This window comes from Lathyrus oleraceus, unplaced genomic scaffold (assembly GCF_024323335.1).
Source record: "Lathyrus oleraceus cultivar Zhongwan6 unplaced genomic scaffold, CAAS_Psat_ZW6_1.0 chrUn0071, whole genome shotgun sequence".
NCBI classification, from domain to species: domain Eukaryota; kingdom Viridiplantae; phylum Streptophyta; class Magnoliopsida; order Fabales; family Fabaceae; genus Lathyrus; species Lathyrus oleraceus.
Genome location: NW_026112462.1, coordinates 2,205 through 29,389, shown reverse-complemented (window position 1 = coordinate 29,389; position 27,185 = coordinate 2,205). Strand labels below are relative to the sequence as shown.

The following is a 27,185-nucleotide window of genomic DNA, read 5'->3' as shown; positions in this document are numbered from 1 at the left end:
ATAAACCCTAATAACCATATGACATCCTTACAAAATAATTTTTGTAACAAAAAATATTTAAAGTAATATTTTTCAATTCAGATTTGGAGAAATAGGAAGGTTAGAGTTTTAGCATAATTTAAGTATTTGAGTAATTTTAAGAAGAACGAGACTCACCCTTGGAGACAAATATGACAGATAATTTGAGGCGGTGGTCCTGCTCGAGCGATTTCTAATTTCACAAACACAAAGGAAAAAACGAAGGTATTCAAAACAGAGAAGTAAATGAAAAAGATGAACAACAAAAGATTTTGGTGGTAAGAAGAAAAGACAGAACGTTGTGTAGAGAGAAAGAAGAAAAGACAGAACGTTGTGTAGAGAGAAAGAAGAAACGATTTTAATTCTCATAGGCTGCTGCAGCAGTTTAGTTCGCTCTCTCTGATACCATATGTTAGGTATGAGAAAAACCTTGCACATTATTCAATAGATATTAGGTTGTCATATAGTCAATAGTCTTTTACAAAAACAACCAAAGCTAAAAAATAGCCACTACTAACATAAACTAAAAGAGTTATTCAATGAAAACCAACTAACCTATAAAGTAGGACCTTATTCCTACGTAGCATATCTGGCCCTAAATACTAGGAAAAACAACCTAGCTGATCTTTTCAATTATTACTTGCACTGTTGCTTTGTTTTAGCCTTGTCCCATTTCAATTTTATGTTACTATTGTCTTTGCTACATTCGTTTCAACCATCAAAATCATAGCTTTGTAATAGCGAAGAAGAAACAAATGAAATTTTATGATATCTTGTTGACTCATTTGTTTGTAAACCCGGTGAAGTTTCAATATTCATAGTCATTTAAACAGTTTGTGTTTATTAGGCAATTGAATGTTGGTTTTTAAATCGCGGAATTTGATATATCGCTATGAATCACATTCAAAGACTACTGTTAGGGTTTCAATTATGGTTACATTGCAGAGACGTTAGAAACCTTTGATGTCGCGGCTTAGATTGTAGTTTAACAACATTTTGTAAAATCCTATTACGTTTCAGAATTTTGAGCCATTTGAGCAATTTAAGCAATTTAGTTTTATTAAGTTATTGAATGTTGGTTTCAATTAGCGGTTAAAAATTAGTGTTTGACATATACATGCTTCAAGTACTCTTTAACAATGGAATGTTGGTTATCCTATGTTCGTTCATAACCACACTTAACTTTCCAATAATATGCACCCAATAAAAAAGATTTAAAGAAAATTTTAAACATAATTAACTACACTTATTAGTCGGATTTTTTGATTAACGGTCAAACATAAAGATTAATTGAGGAATTCTAAACATAAAGATTTTTTCGATTAACTACTTTAAATCTTTGTTTTCAAGAGGATAATAACTCCTCAAATATTGATTGAAATTTGATTCCCTATGCAATTTAAAAAAGCACAAAAATTAAAATAGATAGTAATTTTTATCTCGGATCAGAGATGCTAACGGCTCAGAAATTGAAGTGGGGGGACCTATTTAATGTATGTGTCTATCTGGTCTAGTATAATATATATATATTACATGATTTAAATAATTAAAATAACTATTTATTTTGTTTATATGAGCAAATTACTCAATTTATTAAATAATAAAGTACATTTTACTTTTCAAATGTTACTAGAGGCTCTAGGCCATACGACCACTAACATACTTCCGTCTCGTATTTTTATTCTTGTTTATTTTTAAATTATATTAATTTGTTTAGAGATGTGCCGGATGAGAGTATGTTACCATTATATCAAAGAGTTGTTGCGTGTGTGCTCGATTAATTCATGGAATATGACGACTGAACTTTAAAAATTTACTCTTGATTGTATTCTAGCATAAGATATTTGTTAAATTATTGTTATTAAGTTATTGAATATTGGTTTAAAATAGAATCTCATTAGAATTAGTGTTTGACATATACATGCTTCAAGTACTCTTTAACAAACAATGGGATGCCTATTTGTATAGAGAATATCGGTAGATGAGTAGTGTATTTGTTTAGCTGATTCAATGCTTTCCCGAGTAACCCCAGGGGTTGTTCTTTGCCCAATTCCACTGATCCCTGCACATCTCCTCCACACCATATTTGGCCTTCCAACCGAGTTCTCTCTCTGCTTTCTCTGTAGATGCATAAACCTCTATAGCATCTCCTGGCCTTCTCGGACACAATTTCAATGCGATTTTCTTACCAGAAGCTTTATTAAATGCGTCAACCATTTCAAACACAGACGTACCACGACCGGTTCCTAAATTGTAAGACGTACAACCTATGTTTTTTGTTGTAAAAAGCTTTCTCAGAGCAGCAATGTGACCATCTGCTAAGTCCATCACGTGGATATAGTCCCGTACCGCAGAGCCATCCCTTGTAGGATAATCATGACCATATACATTGAGCTCGGGTAATCTTCCAACGGCTACTTGCTGTATATAAGGCATGAGGTTATTTGGGATGCCTCTAGGATCTTCACCCAGTTTACCACTTTCATGTGCCCCAACTGGATTAAAGTATCTCAGTAAAATGATTCTCCATTCCGGCTCAGCTTTTGAAATATCTCGTGCGATTTCTTCAAGAAAAAGCTTCGTCCGTCCATAAGGGTTCGTTGCTTGTAACTCAAAATCCTCCACACATGGCATCTTTTTAGGTTGCCCATAAACAGTTGCAGACGATGAGAAAACCATGTTTTTGCAATTGTGCGTAGCCATTACTTCATAGAGGTTGATGGTGCCAACAAGATTATTATCAAAATAACGACGAGGATTTGAAACACTTTCACCGACTGCTTTTAACCCAGCAAAATGAATGACAGCGTCGAATTTAGATTTTGAGAAAAGTTTCTCCAAATCATCTTTATTCCTGAGATCTCCCAGTGTGAATTCAAGATTCTGTGAAAGGTTTGGACCAACAATTTCACGAACACGGTCCACTGCTTCCATAGCAGAATTATCAAAATTATCAATGATGGAAACATGAAACCCGTCTTTGAGAAGCTGAACAACAGTGTGAGCGCCAATGAAACCGGCCCCGCCGGTTACAAGTATCTTTTGCGATGAAGACGCCATATCTTGGAATAGGTCAGGTAGAGAGAGGACTGAGATTTTGAAGTTTTGAAAAAGTTGATAGATTTAGAATTTGAGTTTTGGATTTTATATAGTAATGAAATATTATCAATTGCTATTTTTGGGTAATGGACAGAAAGTTGCGATCTGGAATGATTTTGTTAGTTTCTAATTTTCTTTCTCTCTGTAATCTGTTTTTGATTTGTTAAATTTGACGTGGAATTAATTTAAGATAGCATTAGTAATTCTGTTTTGTTGGTAGGTTCCATTTTTAGCTTAGATTGGATTGCCAAGTAAGTTTCTTTTCAACCGTGCGTCACCATTAATAGAATATTGTCAAACTCTAATTTTAAGATGGTATGACGAAGACAAACACAAAGAATCATATCGTAAGCTTTCATTATCGTAAATAAATTTTTGATTGTCATTTCAAAATTTAACTCTAATTCAACATGAGTATTTATATTAGTTCAACAACCGTCAAAATTAAAACTAAATCAATTACTTGTGAGTATTACACTCGTTTGATTAAAGTTTTTATTGGAATTATTGCAGCTGAATTGATATCTGACGACGATAGATCGGTAAGTCAACTTTATTGTCCGTCGCATGTAATTTTAATTTGCAGAGTTTAACAAACCTCCAACTCCAAGTACTTAAAATCTTATACAATGCAACTTGTTCTTTTGCGGTTTGCTGGCGAAGATGAAAGCAATGTTGATGAAGGAATGTTATGTAAGTGAATCAGCTGCATCTCTACTTTAGTTACAATGATTCTTTCAATTGCTTACCAAAATGATATTTTGGGTAGTGTGTCGAACATATACTTTATCAGCAAGGCCGTCTTTGGAATCTGAAAACAGTTTTTATCTTGTTTGATTACTTGGCAGTAATTCTAGTAAGGTTTCTTTGATTTGAATGCTGGTCGCATCACAATCTAACCTCTTTTATTGAAAAATATGTTTTCTGAAATTATACAATACAATCTTGACATCCATTATTGTTTATTTATATACTGTACATTCTTAGTTAATCATATTAATTGTTGATCATTCAAGATGTTTGATATTTATCATAATTATCTTAAAAGTTATGTTGATGAATGGTTGTTACCAATTTAACAGTTAAACATCTTTTTGCAATTGAAAATTGTTTCATAATTTGTCATTCAAATAACAAATAATTTGGTCTTGCAGATGAAAATTGAAAATAAAAATCCATCCTCCTTTATGTTTTTCCTAGCTTTCTTGCACTATCACTAAAAATCGGTATGAATAAAAAACGTTTTTTTTTTAAATTAATTTGATAATATATATATATATATATATATATATATATATATATATATATATATATGATTGTTTGACATGCTTTTTAAACGAAAAAAATTAAGAAGCTAGAAACACAAATGATGTATATTCTGGTTTGTTTTCTCCATCTGAATGGTATATCTAGTCCTTTTTTAGAGGATTTTTTTTGTTATCTATCAAGATTTTTAATTACAAGCCTCACACCAAGATTATTCACAATGAACACTTAATACTCATACTCTTTACAATGAACACTTAATATTCAAACAAGAAAGTACACCACTTTTTTATTTTATATCATCTTTCACCAAACACCGGTGAATTAAGAATCACACAAATTCTTAAAACATGAAGAATAATAATTTATAGGCCAAAGAATCCCAAACCTAACATGAAAATATAATCCTTATCAATATTATTTTTAAGAACAATATCACTTTAAAGCTCAGGACTTTCGAGTTTCAGAATGTTTGATAAAATTTTCAATAGTCAAAAATTTGAATAACCACTTATAAATGTGTAAATTTCTTATGTAAAAGTTAAAACTGTTTAGAAATTAAACAAGAATTTATAGACTTTAAGAAGACACCATGAATCATTATTATACTCTGAAGAGGTATCATGAACCACTGCACAACTTGAATAATGCATAAAAAGACATTAGTTCGTGAAAAAATAGGTTGTCAGGTTGATGTAATCGATTACATGCTTTTAATGTGAGAAAAAAAATACATATGTGTTTTTGATATTTAAGGTCCTTTCGTTTTTCTTATTTGTTGATATGGTTGTATTTATAAAAATTCAACCAAGATTATAAGAGACACCTTCTTCACAATCTCCATCTTTTTGATGATGAAAAACCATATCGTTTGATAGTTTTTGTTTAGCATTTGATACTGATGACTTCTCGATAAGTGTACCGATGATTTCGCAGTAGTAAAAAGATCGAATCCACAGGGACTACCTTCAAGCAAGACAATATGTGTGTAATATATAGAAAATTAGTAAGAAGGCGTTTTCGAGTTTCAGTGAGAAAAGTAAATAAACGATTAAACAATATCATAAAAGAGGTTAGATTGTTTTCTATAATCCCCTATTTCTCTATTGTTGATGTTTGATGCCATGTATGAATGATTTTATCACCATAACACCACAACGAATTAACAAAACCATTATAGTCGACCCCTCACGAAATAACTCACTAACCACTACTCGGAGTTTTCTATCTCTAGTCCACCAGCGTAAGCATGGTTAGACGATGTATAAAACGTTAATTTCCTATGCCTCTACTCGGGGTCTCCTATTTCTATTCAACCAACATAATTACAACAATTTCCCTAGGTTTACCACATAGACTAATGGTCATTATTCCCTATATGCCCAAAATCAGATTAAAAGAGTATCTCATATAAAAATCATTATGAACAAGAAGCAATTGAATGACATTATAGATCAAAAGGTTCATACAATGGTTAAATCAACATAGAATCCAACAATATAGAAATATATGTGAGTGCGACTTCTGTTAGATATGTTTTGTATGATGTTAAAATTACGATACTTTAGCATTAATGTATGTTGGACGGTGTCCTCAGATTCTTTATGTGCATCATAGCATTAGGAAGCATATAAGTATTTGGAAACAACTTAGAAAAGGTCTTGCACGTGAAAATTGAAAATAAAAATCCATCTTCCTTTATGTTTTCCCTAGCTTTCTTGCACTATCATTAAAAATAGGCACGAATAAAAAAAGTTTTTTTAATTAATTTGATAACATATATATAATTGTTTGACATGGTTTTTAAACGAAAAAATATAAGAAGCTAGATTTTTTTTTATTTAAGTGCTTATTTATGATAATTTATTTTAGTGGAGGTTGTGAAGTTATAATTAATCCAAAAATAATAATGAGTAAAATGTGGAATATAAAATGTAAGGGAGAAGAGAAACACAAATGATATATATTATGGTTTGCTTTCTTCCACTGAATGGTATATCTAGCTCCTTTTTTTTATTAGAGAAATTTTCACTAAGTATCAAGATTTTTAATTACAAGCCTCATATCAAGACTCTGAACAATGAACACTTAATACCCTGACTCTTCACAATGAAAACTTAATACCCAAGCAAGAAAGCACACCACTTTCTATTTTATATCACCTTTCACCAAACACCGATGAATTAAGAATCACACTAATTCTTAAGAGATGAAGAATAATCTTTTATAGGTTGAAAAATTCCAAACCTAACATGAAAATATAATCCTTAACAATATTACTTTTCAGAATAATATCACTTTAAGACTCAGAACTTTCGGGTTCCAGAGTGTTTGATAAAATTTTCAATACTCGAAATTTGAATCACCACTTATAAATGTATCAAGATTTTTAATTACAATCTTCACATCAAGACTCTTCACAATAAACACTCAATACTCAAACAAGAACGCACACCACTTTCTATTTTACATCATCTTTCACGACGCACTATGATGAGTTAAGAATCACACTAATTCTTAAGAAATGAAGAATAATCTTTTATAGACCGAAGAATCCAAAATCTAACATTAAAATATAATCCTTATCAATATTACTTTTCAGAACAATATCATTTTAAGGCTCAAAACTTTCAGATTTCAGAATGTTTGATAAAATTTTCAATACTTGAAAATTTGAATAACCAATTATAAATGTGTAAATTTCTTATGTAAATTTAAATTTTTTTAGAAATTAAACAAGGATTTATAGACTTTAAGAAGGCACCATGAATCATTATAACACTTTGAAGAGGCATCATAAACCACTGCACAACTTGAACAATGCATAAAAAGACACTTGTTCATGAAAAAAATAGGTTGCCAGGTTGATGTAATCGATTACATGCTTTTAATGTGAGAAAAAAAATACATATCCAACATCATGTAATCGATTAAATATATATGGTAATCGATTACCATTGTGTTTTTTTACCGCTTTTATGTTGAAAACAAGTTGCACCAACATGCAATTGATTACATATGTATGGTAATCAATTACCATAATGGTTTTTATCTTCTCTTTTTGTATGTTGGGAACAAGTTGTTTTTTGATTTTGCAAGGTTTTATAAGCTTTGAAGTGATATTTGAACTTAAAAGGTAATCTATCAAATGTAAAGACAAATACTTTAAAGATTTTTGATTTTAACTAATGAGTTTTTCATTTTGTGCTTTGATATTTAAGGTCTTTACCTTTTTCTTCTTTGTTGATATCGTTGTATTTATAAAAATTCAACTAAGGTTATATGAGAGATCTTCTTCACAATCTCCCCCTTTTTTATGATAACAAACTACATCATTTGATAGTTTTTATTTAGCATTTAATACTTCCCCTTATCTTGTTTAGCATTTGATATCTTCCCATTTATTTTTCAATTAAAACTTTAGTGTCCTGAAATAAGATAAACAAAAAAAAACATGCATACCTTTTCTGCCCCTTTTAACATTATAAAAAAAAACAATAATAATTCATGTGTCATCCAACAAACATAGCATAAAGACATAGAGAAAACACATATGATAGTTAATGAAACAATCATAGGACAACCAAAAAATAATTCAGATAGACAATGCAAATAACGACGAAAACCACAAACATAAACAAGTCATAAAGCATGCAGCTAAGACATAAGTGCTAAACGAGCAACTAAAATCATCATCATCCTCCTGAAATACGTCTAGTTCATTTAGCATTTGTGAGATACCATCCATATCCTGACGAAGTCCATCAAATTGTTGAGTTATAAACCTTCAAATGCTAAGTAACTCATCCATAATCATTTAGTTTGTAGGCCCACCTTCAAGCGCAAAAGTAGATGCTGAGGAAGAAAATGGAGAAGAATCATATATAGACGAATTTAGTTCACTCTTATGTTTGAGGTAGTAATCAACATGATCCCTTATTATATCCATTTTGTTAATAACATCGACTTCAACTCGATGATCACGAGTGTCCATCTCTGTCTTTAGTCCCCCACTTGTATCGACATGATAGTACTTAAAGAGACGAGTCATAAGATATGCATATGGTAAATCACATTCTCAATCTTTTTGAAGCAGCAAATGCTTGCATGACAAGATAGATAGATTGAAGTTCTAGGTCATTGAATTGAGTATGATTTGAATTCTTTGGAGGAAGGATATATCATAAACTCTAAAAGTGAACACTATCAAAACTATTAGAAAATCCTAATACTCTAAAGCTGAGGAGAAGATAAAACGCTAGCTATAAAAAGTAAAGACTTTTTCATTTCTTTAATACCTTCAAATGTACCAAAGACAGTACATATGTAATACTAATAGGGATAAATAAAGTAAAATACTCAAACATCTAAATTAATTGCAACACCATTAACCCATGAAAACAATTTACTACCCATTTCTTTCCGATTACAATATAAAACATGAACCGACTCAGAAGCAAAATCACCAAGTTCTTGAAAAGTTAAAATTATAGAGTCTAAAGTTTTCGCTCAACAAACTTTCGTCTGTTCCGTTGCTGGAAACAGAGATGAGAAGATGACAAATGTTACTGTCTTTTTTCTCTTTCATTTTATTTATTTTTTGGCTGCACTCTCAAACTTTTCTATGAAGAAAAGCTATTATTGTTAGGTATGAGAAAAAACCTTGCATATTATTCAATAGATACTATGCTGTTATATAGCCAATAGTCTGTTACAGAAACAACCAAAGCTAAAAAATAGCCACTACTGACATAAACTAAAAGAGTTATTCAATGTAAACCAACTAACCTATAAAGTAGGACGTTATTCCTACGTAGCATATCTGGCCCTAAATACTAGGAAAAACAACCTAGCTGATCTTTTCATACTCCCCCTTAAGCTAATATTGTGAAATACATTAGCTTACTAGTGCAATGTCACACATTCCTAGTGAAGTTCTAAGCTTTTGAAATGCATCTGCTTTCAACGACTTAGTCATGATATCTGCAACTTGATCAACACTTGCACAATGGACTAAAGAGATAACTCCTTCTTCGGACAAGTTTCTTAAGAAGTGAAACCGAACATCAATGTGTTTGCTGCGTCCATGCATAACTGGGTTTTTGGACAGCTTGATGGTGGAACTATTATCACAATTTATGCTTATGCAATCCCTTTCTTCATGACCGAGAACCATAAGTATCCTCTTCATCCAAATAGCTTGACAAGCACAAACAGTTGTTGCTACAAATTCTGCTTCTATAGTAGAAAGTGTGATTATAGGTTGTTTCTTTGAGCTCCACGCAACAGCTCCTAAACTGAGTAGAAAAGTGTACCCACTTGTACTCTTTCTGTCTTCTGCATCACCAGCATAATCACTGTCCTTATAGGCCTTCAACTCCTTACCTTGACTGCTCATTTTGTAAAATATTCCCAGATTCATAGTTCCTTTCAAATATCTTAGAACTCTTTTGGCAACTTGTAAATGAAGTTCTGTAGGCTTTGCCATATATCTGCTCAACAAACTAGTTGCATACATCAAACCATGCCTGGTGGATGTAAGGTACATGAGACTTCCTACAATCTGCTTGTAGTAAGTTTCATCTACTGGGTCACCCTCTGCATCACTATTAATTTGCATGCCTCATACAGTAGGATTGTTGACAGAATTGCTCTATAGCATTCCAAATCTTCTTAAAACCTCTTCTTCATAACGTCTCTGACATATGAAAATTCCTTCCTTCTTTTGCAAGACTTCAATTCCTAAGAAGTAGCTCATACATCCCAAGTCTGACATATCAAACTCCCTCATCATGGAGGCCTTGAATTCCAACATTAAATTCTCATCATCGCCAATGAATATTAAGTCATCAACATAGACACTGACAATAATGATTTTACCTTCTTTGCTTCTCTTGGTGAAGAGAGTTTGTTCATAGTCACAGCCTTGGAAACCTTCCTTGATAAAATGAGCTTTGATGCGACTAAACCAAGCTCTTGGAGCTTGTTTTAATCCATACAATGCTTTGTGTAGCTGATACACCAAATGCTCATTCCCTTTTTTCTCATAGCCTCTTGGTTGATCAACAAAAACTTGTTCACTCAACTGACCGTGTAAGAAAGCAGACTTTACATCTAATTGGAAGATCTTCCATCCTTTCTGAGTTGCTGTAGCTATCACCATTCTCACAGTGTCAAGCCGAGCTACTGGAGCAAACACTTCAGAGTAGTCTATTCCCTGCTTCTGAGGGTATCCTTTCGCCACTAAACGAGCTTTATGCTTTATGATCTTGCCATTTTCATCTCTCATAGTCTTGAAAACCCACTTGACTCCAATCTTCTTGACGCCTTTTGGTAGTTCAGATAGTGTCCATGTGTTGTTCTTCTCAATGGAATTTATTTCATTATCCATGGCTTTCCTCCATTTTTGTTCTTTCACTGCATCTTCAAAATGAATTGGATCTTCGGTTCCCGCGTCTTGGACCATGTTAACTTCATCATCATCAGATAAAGAATCTCCACTTACAAAATCATTCAAATATATAGGAGCTCTTCTTACTCTAGGAGTTCTTCTTTCTCTCCCTTGAACTATATCCCTCTCAATTTGGTCTCCTGAAAACTCTATTTCTTCTCCACTTTTACTTTCCGTGACTACCTCCCCATTGCCAGGACTTACTTCTCCGTCTTCCTCATTTCCATCTCTCACTTCTCCACTTCCCTCAGCTTGTGTTTTCTCTCCCCATTCTAAATCTATACCAACTTGTGTTTCATATTTTTTTCCCAAACCCATTTCTCATCTTCTTGAAAGACCACATCTAGACTTATTATAATTTTGTTTGTGATGACATTGAAAAGTCTATATCCCTTAGTATTTTCACTCACCCCTAAGAAAATGCAAACTGAACTTTTGTTGTCTAGTTTACCTCGTTTGGCGTCTGGAATATGAGCATGAGCAAGGCAGCCCCAAACTCTGAAATGATCCACATATGGTTTGATTCCGCTCTATGCTTCTTGAGGCGTTACATCTTTAACTGCCAAGGTGGGGCAGCGGTTGAGAACATGGAAAGTCCAATCTACTGCTTCGGGCCAGAATGATTTTGGAATTCCTTTTGCTGATAGTAATGCTCGCACCATATTCATGACTGTCCTGTTTTTTCTCTCCGCAACGCCATTTTGTTGGGGTGTGTAGGCATTTGTAAGTTGCCTTCGAATTTCGTTCTCTTCGCAGAAGTGGACAAAGTTTGTTGAAGTATATTCACCCCCTCTGTCTGTACGAAGACACTTGAGCATCATACCTGCTTCTTTCTCAACCATACTCTTGAATATTTTGAAACAGTTCAGAGTATCCGATTTTTCGGCTAGCAAATAAGCCCATGCTTTTCGACTATAGTCATCAATGAAACTTAAGAAGTACCTCTTCCCACTGTTGGAGATGGGAGATATGGGACCACAAATTTCGGAATGAACGAGCTCCACGGGCTGAGTTGATCTCGATGAACACTGCTTTGGAATGGAGTTTCTTGTTTGCTTTCCATTCAAGCAATCCACACATGTGACAGTTGAGGCTGGGAACCTTGGAAGACCATGAACCATGTCTTTGTTCTGCAGCGTGTGTAAGCCCTTATAACTGAGATGACCATAGCGTTCATGCCGGAGTTTTGACAGATCAGCTCCATTTGTATTGAGACAAGTCACCTCCGTATTCTTTTCTTCTCATGTTCCACGTGTTTCTGGTGGTTCGGACAGGATAGTGAACATTCTGTTTGCACTCATGATAAATTTCACAATCAATCCTCTTTGAGGATGATATATACTGCATGCTTCTTCTTGAAACAACACTGCCAAACCTTTTTCCTGGAGCTGGCCGACGCTCAACAAGTTGTTCTTAAGTTCAGGTACAAAATAAACATCCCCAACGATGTACAAGATTTCTCCTAGCATTAGTTTGACAACACCTTTTCCAGCTACTTCCATTTTATTATTGTTTCCAAGTTTGACAGAATGAGAGAAAGTCATATCCAAACTTGAAAACATACCTTTGTTATTACACATATGATTTGAGCATCCTGAATCCACAAACCATATATCTTTCCTCTTTATCTCACCCACATATGCCATGAGCAGGAGATCATCTTCTTCCAGCTCTACATAATTTGCTTCTCTGTTCCACATAGGACATTCATATTGGAAATATCCTAATTTATGGCAATTGAAGCATTCGACAGTTGCTTTATTGACGCTGAATCTTCCTCTACCTCGACCACGCCCTCGAGGTGAACCTCTACGTCTGCCTCTCGCAAAAATTGTTCTTCCTTCCACTTTAAGAGCATGGTCTTCATCTTCTCTGTTGACTTTGGGTCGGTTGAACTTTTGTTCATGCATTACTAATGAACTTTGTAGTTCATCAATGTAGATGTCATCTGCTTCCTTTGATTCTTCAATAGACACCACCACATAAGTAAATTGGTCTGTTAGAGTCTGTAAGATCTTCTCCACGACCTTTGAATCCGGCATATCGTCTCCATTGTTGCGTAATTTGTTTGATACCACCATTACTCTTGCAAAGTAGTCAGTGATAGTCTCTCCTTTCTTCATTTCGAGGATTTCAAATTCTCTTCGCAAAGCATTTCGCAGAGATTTCTTCACTTTCTCATTTCCTCTGAACTTCTTTTTCAATGATTCCCACACGATTTTGGATGTGCTTCGATCCAAAATCTGCTTAAACACATTTCTGTCTATTGCTTGGTAGAGGTAATGTTTTACCTGGTGATCTTTGATTAGCACAGATTCCTCGGTTGGTTTTTCAAAACCAGTTTCCACCAGATTCCAGACACCCTTTGCCCTCAATAGATTTTCCATTAGTTCGCTCCAATGATCATAATGACCATCAAAATGGGGAATTTTGGTAAGTGTTTTATCGTCACTCATTCTCTCGGTTTTAATTCTCATAGGCTACTGCAGCAGTTTAGTTCGCTCTCTCTGATACCATATGTTAGGTATGAGAAAAAACCTTGCATATTATTCAATAGATATTAGGTTGTCATATAGTCAATAGTCTTTTACAGAAACAACCAAAGCTAAAAAATAGCCACTACTAACATAAACTAAAAGAGTTATTCAATGAAAACCAACTAACCTATAAAGTAGGACCTTATTCCTACGTAGCATATCTGGCCCTAAATACTAGGAAAAACAACCTAGCTGATCTTTTCAATTATTACTTGCACTGTTGCTTTGTTTTAGCCTTGCCCCATTTCAATTTTATGTTACTATTGTCTTTGCTACCTTCGTTTCAACCATCAAAATCATAGCTTTGTAATAGCGAAGAAGAAACAAATGAAATTTTATGATATCTTGTTGACTCATTTGTTTGTAAACCCTGTGAAGTTTCAATATTCATAGTCATTTAAACAGTTTGTGTTTATTAGGCAATTGAATGTTGGTTTTTAAATCGCGGAATTTGATATATCTCTATGAATCACATTCAAAGACTACTGTTAGGGTTTCAATTATGGTTACATTGCAGAGACGTTAGAAACCTTTGATGTCGCGGCTTAGATTGTAGTTTAACAACCACTACAACAAAAATGGGTTTAGGCAACAACGAAAAACCGCCCCTTAAAGGTATAAAACCGTTGCTTAATGCTTTAGGGGACGGTTTATCAAGCGTGGAATAAACAGCCGTTGCTTATTCCATTAGAGCGCGGTTTTTTGATTTCTACCTACGGATTCTGAACACCATCGCCTTAAATATCAAAGTCCATGGTTTTAGTTGAACTTTTAAGCTGCGGTTTTCAAGTAACAACATAAAATAACTGTCCCCTAAACGTGTGAAAAGGCAACCGTTATTAATAACCAACAGATGTAAACCGTAGCTTAATCTATAATTTAATTTACACAACACACATAACCGCGCCTAAAATAAAGGAATATACTACGGTTTTTGATAAGCAACGCATAAAAAGCGTTGTCTATAGATTGAAAAACAAATCAAATTTATATATAACGTTAGACTTTGAAAGACATAATTAGTATAACATTTTCCTGTTGTGCACTTTAGACTTTGAAAGATATAATTAGTATAGAATTTTCCTGTTCATTTATATGGTGATACATTTATGATCATATACCTTCACATTATTCTAATAGATTATTTTTCAATATTATTAGAAGAAACACATTTATAAATTGAAAACATATATAAATATGAAGTATTAATAAGATGAAGTGTAATCAACTCTTTGAAATTCAAAAAAATACAAATATTTTCAAAATAAATCCAAGCAATATAAGTTATAGCTAGTTGGCTTATGTAACTCCATAAAACAAAACATAATCGTCAATATTTAAATCAATGGCGGTCTTTATCATATTCATTGTGTTGAGGTCCATGAGAATCATCATCTTGAAAACCATCATATTGAAGATCATTATCATCTTGATCATATTGAAGATCATCATCATCTTGATCATATTGAAGATCATCATCATCTTGATTATATTGAAGATTATCGTCATCTTGAAGATCATCATCTTGTTCATCTTGAGGATCATCTTTGTTTCTAACCTATAAATATGAAGAATTTCTTTTATATATTATTCAATAACAAAGTTACAATAATCAAAGCGGCATATGCAAGGCTTCAAATGACTCAACATCCATGCAATAATGATTCAATCCAAACAATCGATAGTTATATATTACTCACTAACGAACTTTGCACGCTTAGAATTCAAACTCGAATCTTTGAAATTTATACATGAATCTTACCATCTAAACCATTATACAATGTTAATTTTTAAAAAACATAATGAAAATGTGCATGGTAACATATGTTCACAATGTTCAACCTAGCTAGCATGAATATATACTAACTTAATGAGTAACTTATAAAACTAACACCGCATGTTTAAAAAATTAAACAACTATAAAATAACAACTCAACACTTAATAAAATAAATGTTGATTTTTATTAATGTCAATTATAGTACCTTTTGATGAGTAGGAGCATATGTTGATGTCGATGAGCGTGGTGTTGGAATATTATCATTGTGCAAAGCTTCTCTCATCTTATCATCTACTTCCTCTTCACTTAAATGTGGATTTTGTTGCATATACATGCTTTTCAAAAGTGCCTCCATTGCTCCCATCTTTTGCGCCATGTCAGAAATCTTACCATCATATTGCATTTTCATTAAAGAAATTTCTTCATTTTTTTTCAACAATGATGGTGTGACAGTTCTTCCATAACATCTCACTCTACCGGGCTTTTCTTTCCCAAACAATGATTGAAATGCTTGTGTTCCAGCTTCAACTGAGTCTTCAATAGATTCTTGAAGTTTATCCTAATATTTTAAATTATTAGTTTTGAACAAAATTAAAAACCACATGTATTTATAATGAATATTATAATTTAACTTACAATAGCAAATTGGGTTTCCCCATCCACTTGTTTTCCCTTGCGACTTTTTCGAGTTTCAATAAACATTTCAGCTTGAGTGACTTCTTCTCCATCCTTTTTTGCCCGCTACATGATTATTCATATATTAAAAAAAATACTACTTCATAAGATATTGAAAAAACAACTTATTCTATTGATAATCACACACAAATGTCATACCAATTTTGCACGAATTCTAGCAAAATTTGTTGGTCCTACACGATGCATAAACTTTTGCTTGCTCCTATTACCTGCATTCTTTTTACTAATATCCTACAATACATAAAATAGTTCACCGAGTAGAATCAATGTTACATGTAAAGAAGTTGAATTAGTTCATTGAGTAGTAAGTATTTAATAAAGATAGTATGAAAATATGCACAATAATGTCTAAGCAGAAATTATGCTAATATGGGGCTGCAATTGTGTTTCATTATGTCTATATTGTCTTTACTACTAAACATAATTAGAAATTGTCTAACTAGAAAATATGTTAAATATGCAAAGAAATTTAACTGTGTTTCATACCGTTCGAAACTATGCACATAATTGTTTGAATATATCATATAAACGAAAATTGTTTGATATATAAATGCTGATATATAAGGGAACATGAAACTCAATCCAAAATTACTCTAAGATAGAATTAATATAACAATATATTATTTTATAAATTAACACTAAATATAAGTTGTATCAAAATTGTTTGAAATAAATCATATAAACGAAAACTTGTTTAGTGGTTAGAATACTTATAATACCAATTCGTGTAAATTCTTCTAATTGAGTATTTTATTTCTCACTTTCATAATCTTGCATTTTTTAAAAATTGTTCATATCTTAACACTATATTTCCTCCTGGACTTTCTCCTCGAATTCCAAATTCCTCACATATCTTAACACATATTTGACATGAATAAATAATTCTTGTTTATTATTAAAATAATGAAAAAAATTATTACTCTCAAGATTAGTGCAACATGTCTGATCAATAGGAAATCAAATTAAACTATACTTGTTATGGTTGAGTGCAATTTCTATGGGTGCAGACCTGTTATGGTTCAGGTTTTAGGACCATTACAACCGCCTTCTTAAGTTAACCTTCTTCATGGACAAAACAAGGACATATACTCGAATAATTGGTTACTAACTAATCTTATGTGAGGTCATTTTGGTTTTATGAAATTAAAACAGGATTAAAATAACTGTATATTTTTGGTTGATTAGATATAATAGTGTATAATAATACTATATTCTTCCTAACTTCTTCTATTTTGAAAAGTATGTCCCTCCTTTTATATGATTAATTAAATTTTTTAACTCTGTTAAGTTATTCTTGTACCAAAATGTTACTATAATATGAGTTACTAAAAACCCAAAACTAAACCTTATGTGACTATCAATAATCAAGAACATATACTCGAATAATTGGTTACTAACTAATCTTATGTAAGGTCATTTTGGTTTTATGAAATTAAAACAGGATTAAAATAACTGTACATTTTTGGTTGATTAGATATAATAGTGTATAATAATACTATATTCTTCCTAGCTAGCTTCTTCTATTTTGAAAAGTATGTCCCTCCTTTTATATGATTAATTAAATTTTTTAACTCTGTTAAGTTATTCTTGTACCAAAATGTTACTATAATATGAGTTACTAAAAACCCAAAACTAAACCTTATGTGACTATCAATAATCAAGGACATATACTCAGAATAATTGGTTACTAACTAATCTTATGTGAGGTCATTTCGGTTTTATGAAATTAAAACAGGATTAAAATAACTGTATATTTTTGGTTGATTAGATATAATAGTGTATAATAATACTATATTCTTCCTAGCTAGCTTCTTCTATTTTGAAAAGTATGTCCCTCCTTTTATATGATTAATTACATTTTTTAACTCTGTTAAGTTATTCTTGTACCAAAATGTTACTATATTATGAGTTACTAAAAACCCAAAACTAAACCTTATGTGACTATCAATAATCAAGGACATATACTCAGAATAATTGGTTACTAACTAATCTTATGTGAGGTCATTTTGGTTTTATGAAATTAAAACAGGATTAAAATAACTGTATATTTTTGGTTGATTAGATATAATAGTGTATAATAATACTATATTCTTCCTAACTTCTTCTATTTTGAAAAGTATGTCCCTCCTTTTATATGATTAATTAAATTTTTTAACTTTGTTAAGTTATTCTTGTACCAAAATGTTACTATAATATGAGTTACTAAAAACCCAAAACTAAACCTTATGTGACTATCAATAATCAAGGACATATACTCAGAATAATTGGTTACTAACTAATCTTATGTGAGGTCATTTTGGTTTTATGAAATTAAAAAAGGATTAAAATAACTGTACATTTTTGGTTGATTAGATATAATAGTGTATAATAACACTATATTCTTCCCAGTTTCTTCTATTTTGAAAAGTATGTCCCTCCTTTTATATGATTAATTAAATTTTTTAACTCTGTTAAGTTATTATTGTACCAATATGTTAAAACAGGATTAAAATAACTGTATATTTTTGGTTGATTAGATATAATAGTGTATAATAATACTATATTCTTCCTAGCTTCTTCTATTTTGAAAAGTATGTCCCTCCTTTTCTATCATTAATTAAATTTTTTAACTCTGTTAGGTTATTCTTGTACCAAAATGTTACTGTAATATGAGTTACTAAAAACCCAAAACTAAACCTTATGTGACTATCAATAATCAAGGACATATACTCGAATAATTGGTTACTAACTAATCGAATAATTGGTTACTAACTAATCGAATAATTGGTTACTAACTAATCTTATGTGAGGTCATTTTGGTTTTATGAAATTAAAACAGGATTAAAATAACGGTATATTTTTGGTTGATTAGATATAATAGTGTATAATAATACTATATTCTTCCTAGCTTCTTCTATTTTGAAAAGTATGTCCCTCCTTTTATATGATTAATTAAATTTTTTAACTCTGTTAAGTTATTCTTGTACCAAAATGTTACTATAATATGAGTTACTAAAAACCAAAAAGTTAAAGCAATTGATGTTATAATTTGAAACAACTCTCACGCTAAGCCTAGGAAAGAAAATACAATCCCACTAAAATATTATAACGCCCTTATATAATAAACCCTAATAACCATATGACATCCTTACAAAATAATTTTTGTAACAAAAAATATTTAAAGTAATATTTTTCAATTCAGATTTGGAGAAATAGGAAGGTTAGAGTTTTAGCATAATTTAAGTATTTGAGTAATTTTAAGAAGAACGAGACTCACCCTTGGAGACAAATATGGCAGATAATTTGAGGCGGTGGTCCTGCTCGAGCGATTTCTAATTTCACAAACACAAAGGAAAAAACGAAGGTATTCAAAACAGAGAAGTAAATGAAAAAGATGAACAACAAAAGATTTTGGTGGTAAGAGGTATTTATGAGAAATAGAATGAGAATGAGAAACTTACTCTGGAGAGGTGTTTGTAACAAATGATGCAACAATACAGCGAAGGAGAGTTGCAGCAGAAAGCGTGCGGTGGCCGGCGTGAGAGTATGTGAGTGAGTTGCAGCAGAAAGCGTGCGGTGGCTGGCGTGAGAGTATGTGAGTTATACAGAAAATATTTCTTTGAGTAGAGAGAAAGAAGAAAAGACAGAATGTTGTGTAGAGAGAAAGAAGAAACGGTTTTAATTCTCATAGGCTGCTGCAGCAGTTTAGTTCGCTCTCTCTGATACCATATGTTAGGTATGAGAAAAAACCTTGCATATTATTCAATAGATATTAGGTTGTCATATAGTCAATAGTCTTTTACAAAAACAACCAAAGCTAAAAAATAGCCACTACTAACATAAACTAAAAGAGTTATTCAATGAAAACCAACTAACCTATAAAGTAGGACCTTATTCCTACGTAGCATATCTGGCCCTAAATACTAGGAAAAACAACCTAGCTGATCTTTTCAATTATTACTTGCACTGTTGCTTTGTTTTAGCCTTGCCCCATTTCAATTTTATGTTACTATTGTCTTTGTTACATTCGTTTCAACCATCAAAATCATAGCTTTGTAATAGCGAAGAAGAAACAAATGAAATTTTATGATATCTTGTTGACTCATTTGTTTGTAAACCCTGTGAAGTTTCAATATTCATAGTCATTTAAACAGTTTGTGTTTATTAGGCAATTGAATGTTGGTTTTTAAATCGCGGAATTTGATATATCGCTATGAATCACATTCAAAGACTACTGTTAGGGTTTCAATTATGGTTACATTGCAGAGACGTTAGAAACCTTTGATGTCGCGACTTAGATTGTAGTTTAACAACATTTTGTAAAATCCTATTACGTTTCAGAATTTTGAGCCATTTGAGCAATTTAAGCAATTTAGTTTTATTAAGTTATTGAATGTTGGTTTCAATTAGCGGTTAAAAATTAGTGTTTGACATATACATGCTTCAAGTACTCTTTAACAATGGAATGTTGGTTATCCTATGTTCGTTCATAACCACATTTAACTTTCCAATAATATGCACCCAATAAAAAAGATTTAAAGAAAGTTTTAAACATAATTAACTACACTTATTAGTCGGATTTTTTGATTAACGGTCAAACATAAAGATTAATTGAGGAATTCTAAACATAAAGATTTTTTCGATTAACTACTTTAAATCTTTGTTTTCAAGAGGATAATAACTCCTCAAATATTGATTGAAACTTGATTCCCTATGCAATTTAAAAAAGCACAAAAATTGAAATAGATAGTAATTTCTTATCTCGGATCAGAGATGCTAACGGCTCAGAAATTGAAGTGGGGGGACCTATTTAATGTATGTGTCTATCTCTGGTCTAGTATAATATATATTACATGATTTAAATAATTAAAATAACTATTTATATTGTTTATATGAGCAAATTACTCAATTTATTAAATAATAAAGTACATTTTACTTTTCAAATGTTACTAGAGGCTCTAGGCCATACGACCACTAACATACTTCCGTCTCGTATTTTTATTCTTGTTTATTTTTAAATTATATTAATTTGTTTAGAGATGTGCCGGATGAGAGTATGTTACCATTATATCAAAGAGTTGTTGCGTGTGTGCTCGATTAATTCATGGAATATGACGACTGAACTTTAAAAATTTACTCTTGATTGTATTCTAGCATAAGATATTTGTTAAATTATTGTTATTAAGTTATTGAATATTGGTTTAAAATAGAATCTCATTAGAATTAGTGTTTGACATATACATGCTTCAAGTACTCTTTAACAAACAATGGGATGCCTATTTGTATAGAGAATATCGGTAGATGAGTAGTGTATTTGTTTAGCTGATTCAATGCTTTCCCGAGTAACCCCAGGGGTTGTTCTTTGCCCAATTCCACTGATCCCTGCACATCTCCTCCACACCATATTTGGCCTTCCAACCGAGTTCTCTCTCTGCTTTCTCTGTAGATGCATAAACCTCTATAGCATCTCCTGGCCTTCTCGGACACAATTTCAATGCGATTTTCTTACCAGAAGCTTTATTAAATGCGTCAACCATTTCAAACACAGACGTACCACGACCGGTTCCTAAATTGTAAGACGTACAACCTATGTTTTTTGTTGTAAAAAGCTTTCTCAGAGCAGCAATGTGACCATCTGCTAAGTCCATCACGTGGATATAGTCCCGTACCGCAGAGCCATCCCTTGTAGGATAATCATGACCATATACATTGAGCTCGGGTAATCTTCCAACGGCTACTTGCTGTATATAAGGCATGAGGTTATTTGGGATGCCTCTAGGATCTTCACCCAGTTTACCACTTTCATGTGCCCCAACTGGATTAAAGTATCTCAGTAAAATGATTCTCCATTCCGGCTCAGCTTTTGAAATATCTCGTGCGATTTCTTCAAGAAAAAGCTTCGTCCGTCCATAAGGGTTCGTTGCTTGTAACTCAAAATCCTCCACACATGGCATCTTTTTAGGTTGCCCATAAACAGTTGCAGACGATGAGAAAACCATGTTTTTGCAATTGTGCGTAGCCATTACTTCATAGAGGTTGATGGTGCCAACAAGATTATTATCAAAATAACGACGAGGATTTGAAACACTTTCACCGACTGCTTTTAACCCAGCAAAATGAATGACAGCGTCGAATTTAGATTTTGAGAAAAGTTTCTCCAAATCATCTTTATTCCTGAGATCTCCCAGTGTGAATTCAAGATTCTGTGAAAGGTTTGGACCAACAATTTCACGAACACGGTCCACTGCTTCCATAGCAGAATTATCAAAATTATCAATGATGGAAACATGAAACCCGTCTTTGAGAAGCTGAACAACAGTGTGAGCGCCAATGAAACCGGCCCCGCCGGTTACAAGTATCTTTTGCGATGAAGACGCCATATCTTGGAATAGGTCAGGTAGAGAGAGGACTGAGATTTTGAAGTTTTGAAAAAGTTGATAGATTTAGAATTTGAGTTTTGGATTTTATATAGTAATGAAATATTATCAATTGCTATTTTTGGGTAATGGACAGAAAGTTGCGATCTGGAATGATTTTGTTAGTTTCTAATTTTCTTTCTCTCTGTAATCTGTTTTTGATTTGTTAAATTTGACGTGGAATTAATTTAAGATAGCATTAGTAATTCTGTTTTGTTGGTAGGTTCCATTTTTAGCTTAGATTGGATTGCCAAGTAAGTTTCTTTTCAACCGTGCGTCACCATTAATAGAATATTGTCAAACTCTAATTTTAAGATGGTATGACAAAGACAAACACAAAGAATCATATCGTAAGCTTTCATTATCGTAAATAAATTTTTGATTGTCATTTCAAAATTTAACTCTAATTCAACATGAGTATTTATATTAGTTCAACAACCGTCAAAATTAAAACTAAATCAATTACTTGTGAGTATTACACTCGTTTGATTAAAGTTTTTATTGGAATTATTGCAGCTGAATTGATATCTGACGACGATAGATCGGTAAGTCAACTTTATTGCCCGTCGCATGTAATTTTAATTTGCAGAGTTTAACAAACCTCCAACTCCAAGTACTTAAAATCTTATACAATGCAACTTGTTCTTTTGCGGTTTGCTGGCGAAGATGAAAGCAATGTTGATGAAGGAATGTTATGTAAGTGAATCAGCTGCATCTCTACTTTAGTTACAATGATTCTTTCAATTGCTTACCAAAATGATATTTTGGGTAGTGTGTCGAACATATACTTTATCAGCAAGGCCGTCTTTGGAATCTGAAAACAGTTTTTATCTTGTTTGATTACTTGGCAGTAATTCTAGTAAGGTTTCTTTGATTTGAATGCTGGTCGCATCACAATCTAACCTCTTTTATTGAAAAATATGTTTTCTGAAATTATACAATACAATCTTGACATCCATTATGTTTATTTATATACTGTATGTACATTCTTAGTTAATCATATTAATTGTTGATCATTCAAGATGTTTGATATTTATCATAATTATCTTAAAAGTTATGTTGATGAATGGTTGTTACCAATTTAACAGTTAAACATCTTTTTGCAATTGAAAATTGTTTCATAATTTGTCATTCAAATAACAAATAATTTGGTCTTGCAGATGAAAATTGAAAATAAAAATCCATCCTCCTTTATGTTTTTCCTAGCTTTCTTGCATATCACTAAAAATCGGTATGAATAAAAAACGTTTTTTTTTTAAATTAATTTGATAATATATATATATATATATATATATATATATATATATATATATATATGATTGTTTGACATGTTTTTTCAAACGAAAAAAATTAAGAAGCTAGAAACACAAATGATGTATATTCTGGTTTGTTTTCTCCATCTGAATGGTATATCTAGTCCTTTTTTAGAGGATTTTTTTTGTTATCTATCAAGATTTTTAATTACAAGCCTCACACCAAGATTATTCACAATGAACACTTAATACTCATACTCTTTACAATGAACACTTAATATTCAAACAAGAAAGTACACCACTTTTTTATTTTATATCATCTTTCACCAAACACCGGTGAATTAAGAATCACACAAATTCTTAAAACATGAAGAATAATATTTTATAGGCCAAAGAATCCCAAACCTAACATGAAAATATAATCCTTATCAATATTATTTTAAGAACAATATCACTTTAAAGCTCAGGACTTTCGAGTTTCAGAATGTTTAATAAAATTTTCAATAGTCAAAAATTTGAATAACCACTTATAAATGTGTAAATTTCTTATGTAAAAGTTAAAACTGTTTAGAAATTAAACAAGAATTTATAGACTTTAAGAAGACACCATGAATCATTATTATACTCTGAAGAGGTATCATGAACCACTGCACAACTTGAATAATGCATATAGGTTGTCAGGTTGATGTAATCGATTACATGCTTTTAATGTGAGAAAAAAAATACATATGTGTTTTTGATATTTAAGGTCCTTTCGTTTTTCTTATTTGTTGATATGGTTGTATTTATAAAAATTCAACCAAGATTATAAGAGACACCTTCTTCACAATCTCCATCTTTTTGATGATGAAAAACCATATCGTTTGATAGTTTTTGTTTAGCATTTGATACTGATGACTTCTCGATAAGTGTACCGATGATTTCGCAGTAGTAAAAAGATCGAATCCACAGGGACTACCTTCAAGCAAGACAATATGTGTGTAATATATAGAAAATTAGTAAGAAGGCGTTTTCGAGTTTCAGTGAGAAAAGTAAATAAACGATTAAACAATATCATAAAAGAGGTTAGATTATTTTCTATAATCCCCTATTTCTCTATTGTTGATGTTTGATGCCATGTATGAATGATTTTATCACCATAACACCACAACGAATTAACAAAACCATTATAGTCGACCCCTCACGAAATAACTCACTAACCACTACTCAGAGTTTTCTATCTCTAGTCCACCAGCGTAAGCATGGTTAGACGATGTATAAAGCGTTAATTTCCTATGCCTCTACTCGGGGTCTCCTATTTCTATTCAACCAACATAAGTACAACAATTTCCCTAGGTTTACCACATAGACTAATGGTCATTATTCCCTATATGCCCAAAATCAGATTAAAAGAGTATCTCATATAAAAATCATTATGAACAAGAAGCAATTGAATGACATTATAGATCAAAAGGTTCATACAATGGTTAAATCAACATAGAATCCAACAATATAGAAATATATGTGAGTGCGACTTCTGTTAGATATGTTTTGTATGATGTTAAAATTACGATACTTTAGCATTAATGTATGTTGGACGGTGTCCTCAGATTCTTTATGTGCATCATAGCATTAGGAAGCATATAAGTATTTGGAAACAACTTAGAAAAGGTCTTGCACGTGAAAATTGAAAATAAAAATCCATCCTCCTTTATGTTTTCCCTAGCTTTCTTGCACTATCATTAAAAATAGGCACGAATAAAAAAAGTTTTTTTAATTAATTTGATAACATATATATAATTGTTTGACATGGTTTTTAAACGAAAAAATATAAGAAGCTAGATTTTTTTTTATTTAAGTGCTTATTTATGATAATTTATTTTAGTGGAGGTTGTGAAGTTATAATTAATCCAAAATAATAATGAGTAAAATGTGGAATATAAAATGTAAGGGAGAAGAGAAACACAAATGATATATATTATGGTTTGCTTTCTTCCACTGAATGGTATATCTAGCTCCTTTTTTTTATTAGAGAAATTTTCACTAAGTATCAAGATTTTTAATTACAAGCCTCATATCAAGACTCTGAACAATGAACACTTAATACCCTGACTCTTCACAATGAAAACTTAATACCCAAGCAAGAAAGCACACCACTTTCTATTTTATATCACCTTTCACCAAACACCGATGAATTAAGAATCACACTAATTCTTAAGAGATGAAGAATAATCTTTTATAGGTTGAAAAATTCCAAACCTAACATGAAAATATAATCCTTAACAATATTACTTTTCAGAATAATATCACTTTAAGACTCAGAACTTTCGGGTTCCAGAGTGTTTGATAAAATTTTCAATACTCGAAAATTTGAATCACCACTTATAAATGTATCAAGATTTTTAATTACAATCTTCACATCAAGACTCTTCACAATAAACACTATACTCAAACAAGAACGCACACCACTTTCTATTTTACATCATCTTTCACGACGCACTATGATGAGTTAAGAATCACACTAATTCTTAAGAAATGAAGAATAATCTTTTATAGACCGAAGAATCCAAAATCTAACATTAAAATATAATCCTTATCAATATTACTTTTCAGAACAATATCATTTTAAGGCTCAAAACTTTCAGATTTCAGAATGTTTGATAAAATTTTCAATACTTGAAAATTTGAATAACCACTTATGAATGTGTAAATTTCTTATGTAAATATTTTTTTTTTTGAAATTAAACAAGGATTTATAGACTTTAAGAATGCACCATGAATCATTATAACGCTTTGAAGAGGCATCATAAACCACTACACAACTTGAACAATGCATAAAAAGACACTTGTTCATGAAAAAAATAGGTTGCCAGGTTGATGTAATTGATTACATGCTTTTAATGTGAGAAAAAAAATACATATCCAACATCATGTAATCGATTAAATATATATGGTAATCGATTACCATTGTGTTTTTTTACCGCTTTTATGTTGAAAACAAGTTGCACCAACATGCAATTGATTACATATGTATGGTAATCAATTACCATAATGGTTTTTATCTTCTCTTTTTGTATGTTGGGAACAAGTTGTTTTTTGATTTTGCAAGTTTTTATAAGCTTTGAAGTGATATTTGAACTTAAAAGGTAATCTATCAAATGTAAAGACAAATACTTTAAAGATTTTTGATTTTAACTAATGAGTTGTTCATTTTGTGCTTTGATATTTAAGGTCTTTACCTTTTTCTTCTTTGTTGATATCGTTGTATTTATAAAAATTCAACTAAGGTTATATGAGAGATCTTCTTCACAATCTCCCCCTTTTTTATGATAACAAACTACATCATTTGATAGTTTTTATTTAGCATTTAATACTTCCCCTTATCTTGTTTAGCATTTGATATCTTCCCATTTATTTTTCAATTAAAACTTTAGTGTCCTGAAATAAGATAAACAAAAAAAAACATGCATACCTTTTCTGCCCCTTTTTACATTATAAAAAAAAACAATAATAATTCATGTGGCATCCAACAAACATAGCATAAAGACATAGAGAAAACACATATGATAGTTAATGAAACAATCATAGGACAACCAAAAAATAATTCAGATAGACAATGCAAATAACGACGAAAACCACAAACATAAACAAGTCATAAAGCATGCAGCTAAGACATAAGTGCCAAACGAGCAACTAAATCATCATCATCCTCC

At 31.6% G+C, this 27,185-nt stretch overlaps 4 protein-coding genes across 4 annotated transcripts; all 4 read right to left on the bottom strand.

Moving 5' to 3' along the window:
- Positions 1-2,025: 2,025 nt before the first annotated feature.
- Positions 2,026-3,209, bottom strand: LOC127112287 (bifunctional UDP-glucose 4-epimerase and UDP-xylose 4-epimerase 1-like). Its single transcript, XM_051046293.1, has one exon. The coding sequence runs from the start codon at positions 3,076-3,078 to the stop codon at positions 2,026-2,028; it is 1,053 nt and encodes a 350-aa protein (XP_050902250.1). The 5' UTR covers positions 3,079-3,209.
- Positions 3,210-9,280: 6,071 nt separating this feature from the next.
- On the bottom strand, positions 9,281-10,003 carry LOC127112283 (secreted RxLR effector protein 161-like). The gene has a single exon (XM_051046288.1). It carries the CDS (start codon positions 10,001-10,003, stop codon positions 9,281-9,283), a length of 723 nt encoding a protein of 240 aa, XP_050902245.1.
- Positions 10,004-14,713: 4,710 nt separating this feature from the next.
- LOC127112281 (nonsense-mediated mRNA decay protein 2-like) lies at positions 14,714-16,060 on the bottom strand. The gene is made up of 4 exons (XM_051046286.1): positions 16,055-16,060; positions 15,786-15,890; positions 15,355-15,708; positions 14,714-14,929 (listed from the first exon to the last, which is right to left on the bottom strand). The coding sequence occupies exons 1-4, from the start codon at positions 16,058-16,060 to the stop codon at positions 14,714-14,716; spliced, it is 681 nt and encodes a 226-aa protein (XP_050902243.1).
- A 5,091-nt stretch (positions 16,061-21,151) lies between these two features.
- On the bottom strand, positions 21,152-22,335 carry LOC127112290 (bifunctional UDP-glucose 4-epimerase and UDP-xylose 4-epimerase 1-like). Its single transcript, XM_051046296.1, has one exon. It carries the CDS (start codon positions 22,202-22,204, stop codon positions 21,152-21,154), a length of 1,053 nt encoding a protein of 350 aa, XP_050902253.1. The 5' UTR covers positions 22,205-22,335.
- Between the last annotated feature and the right edge of the window lie 4,850 nt (positions 22,336-27,185).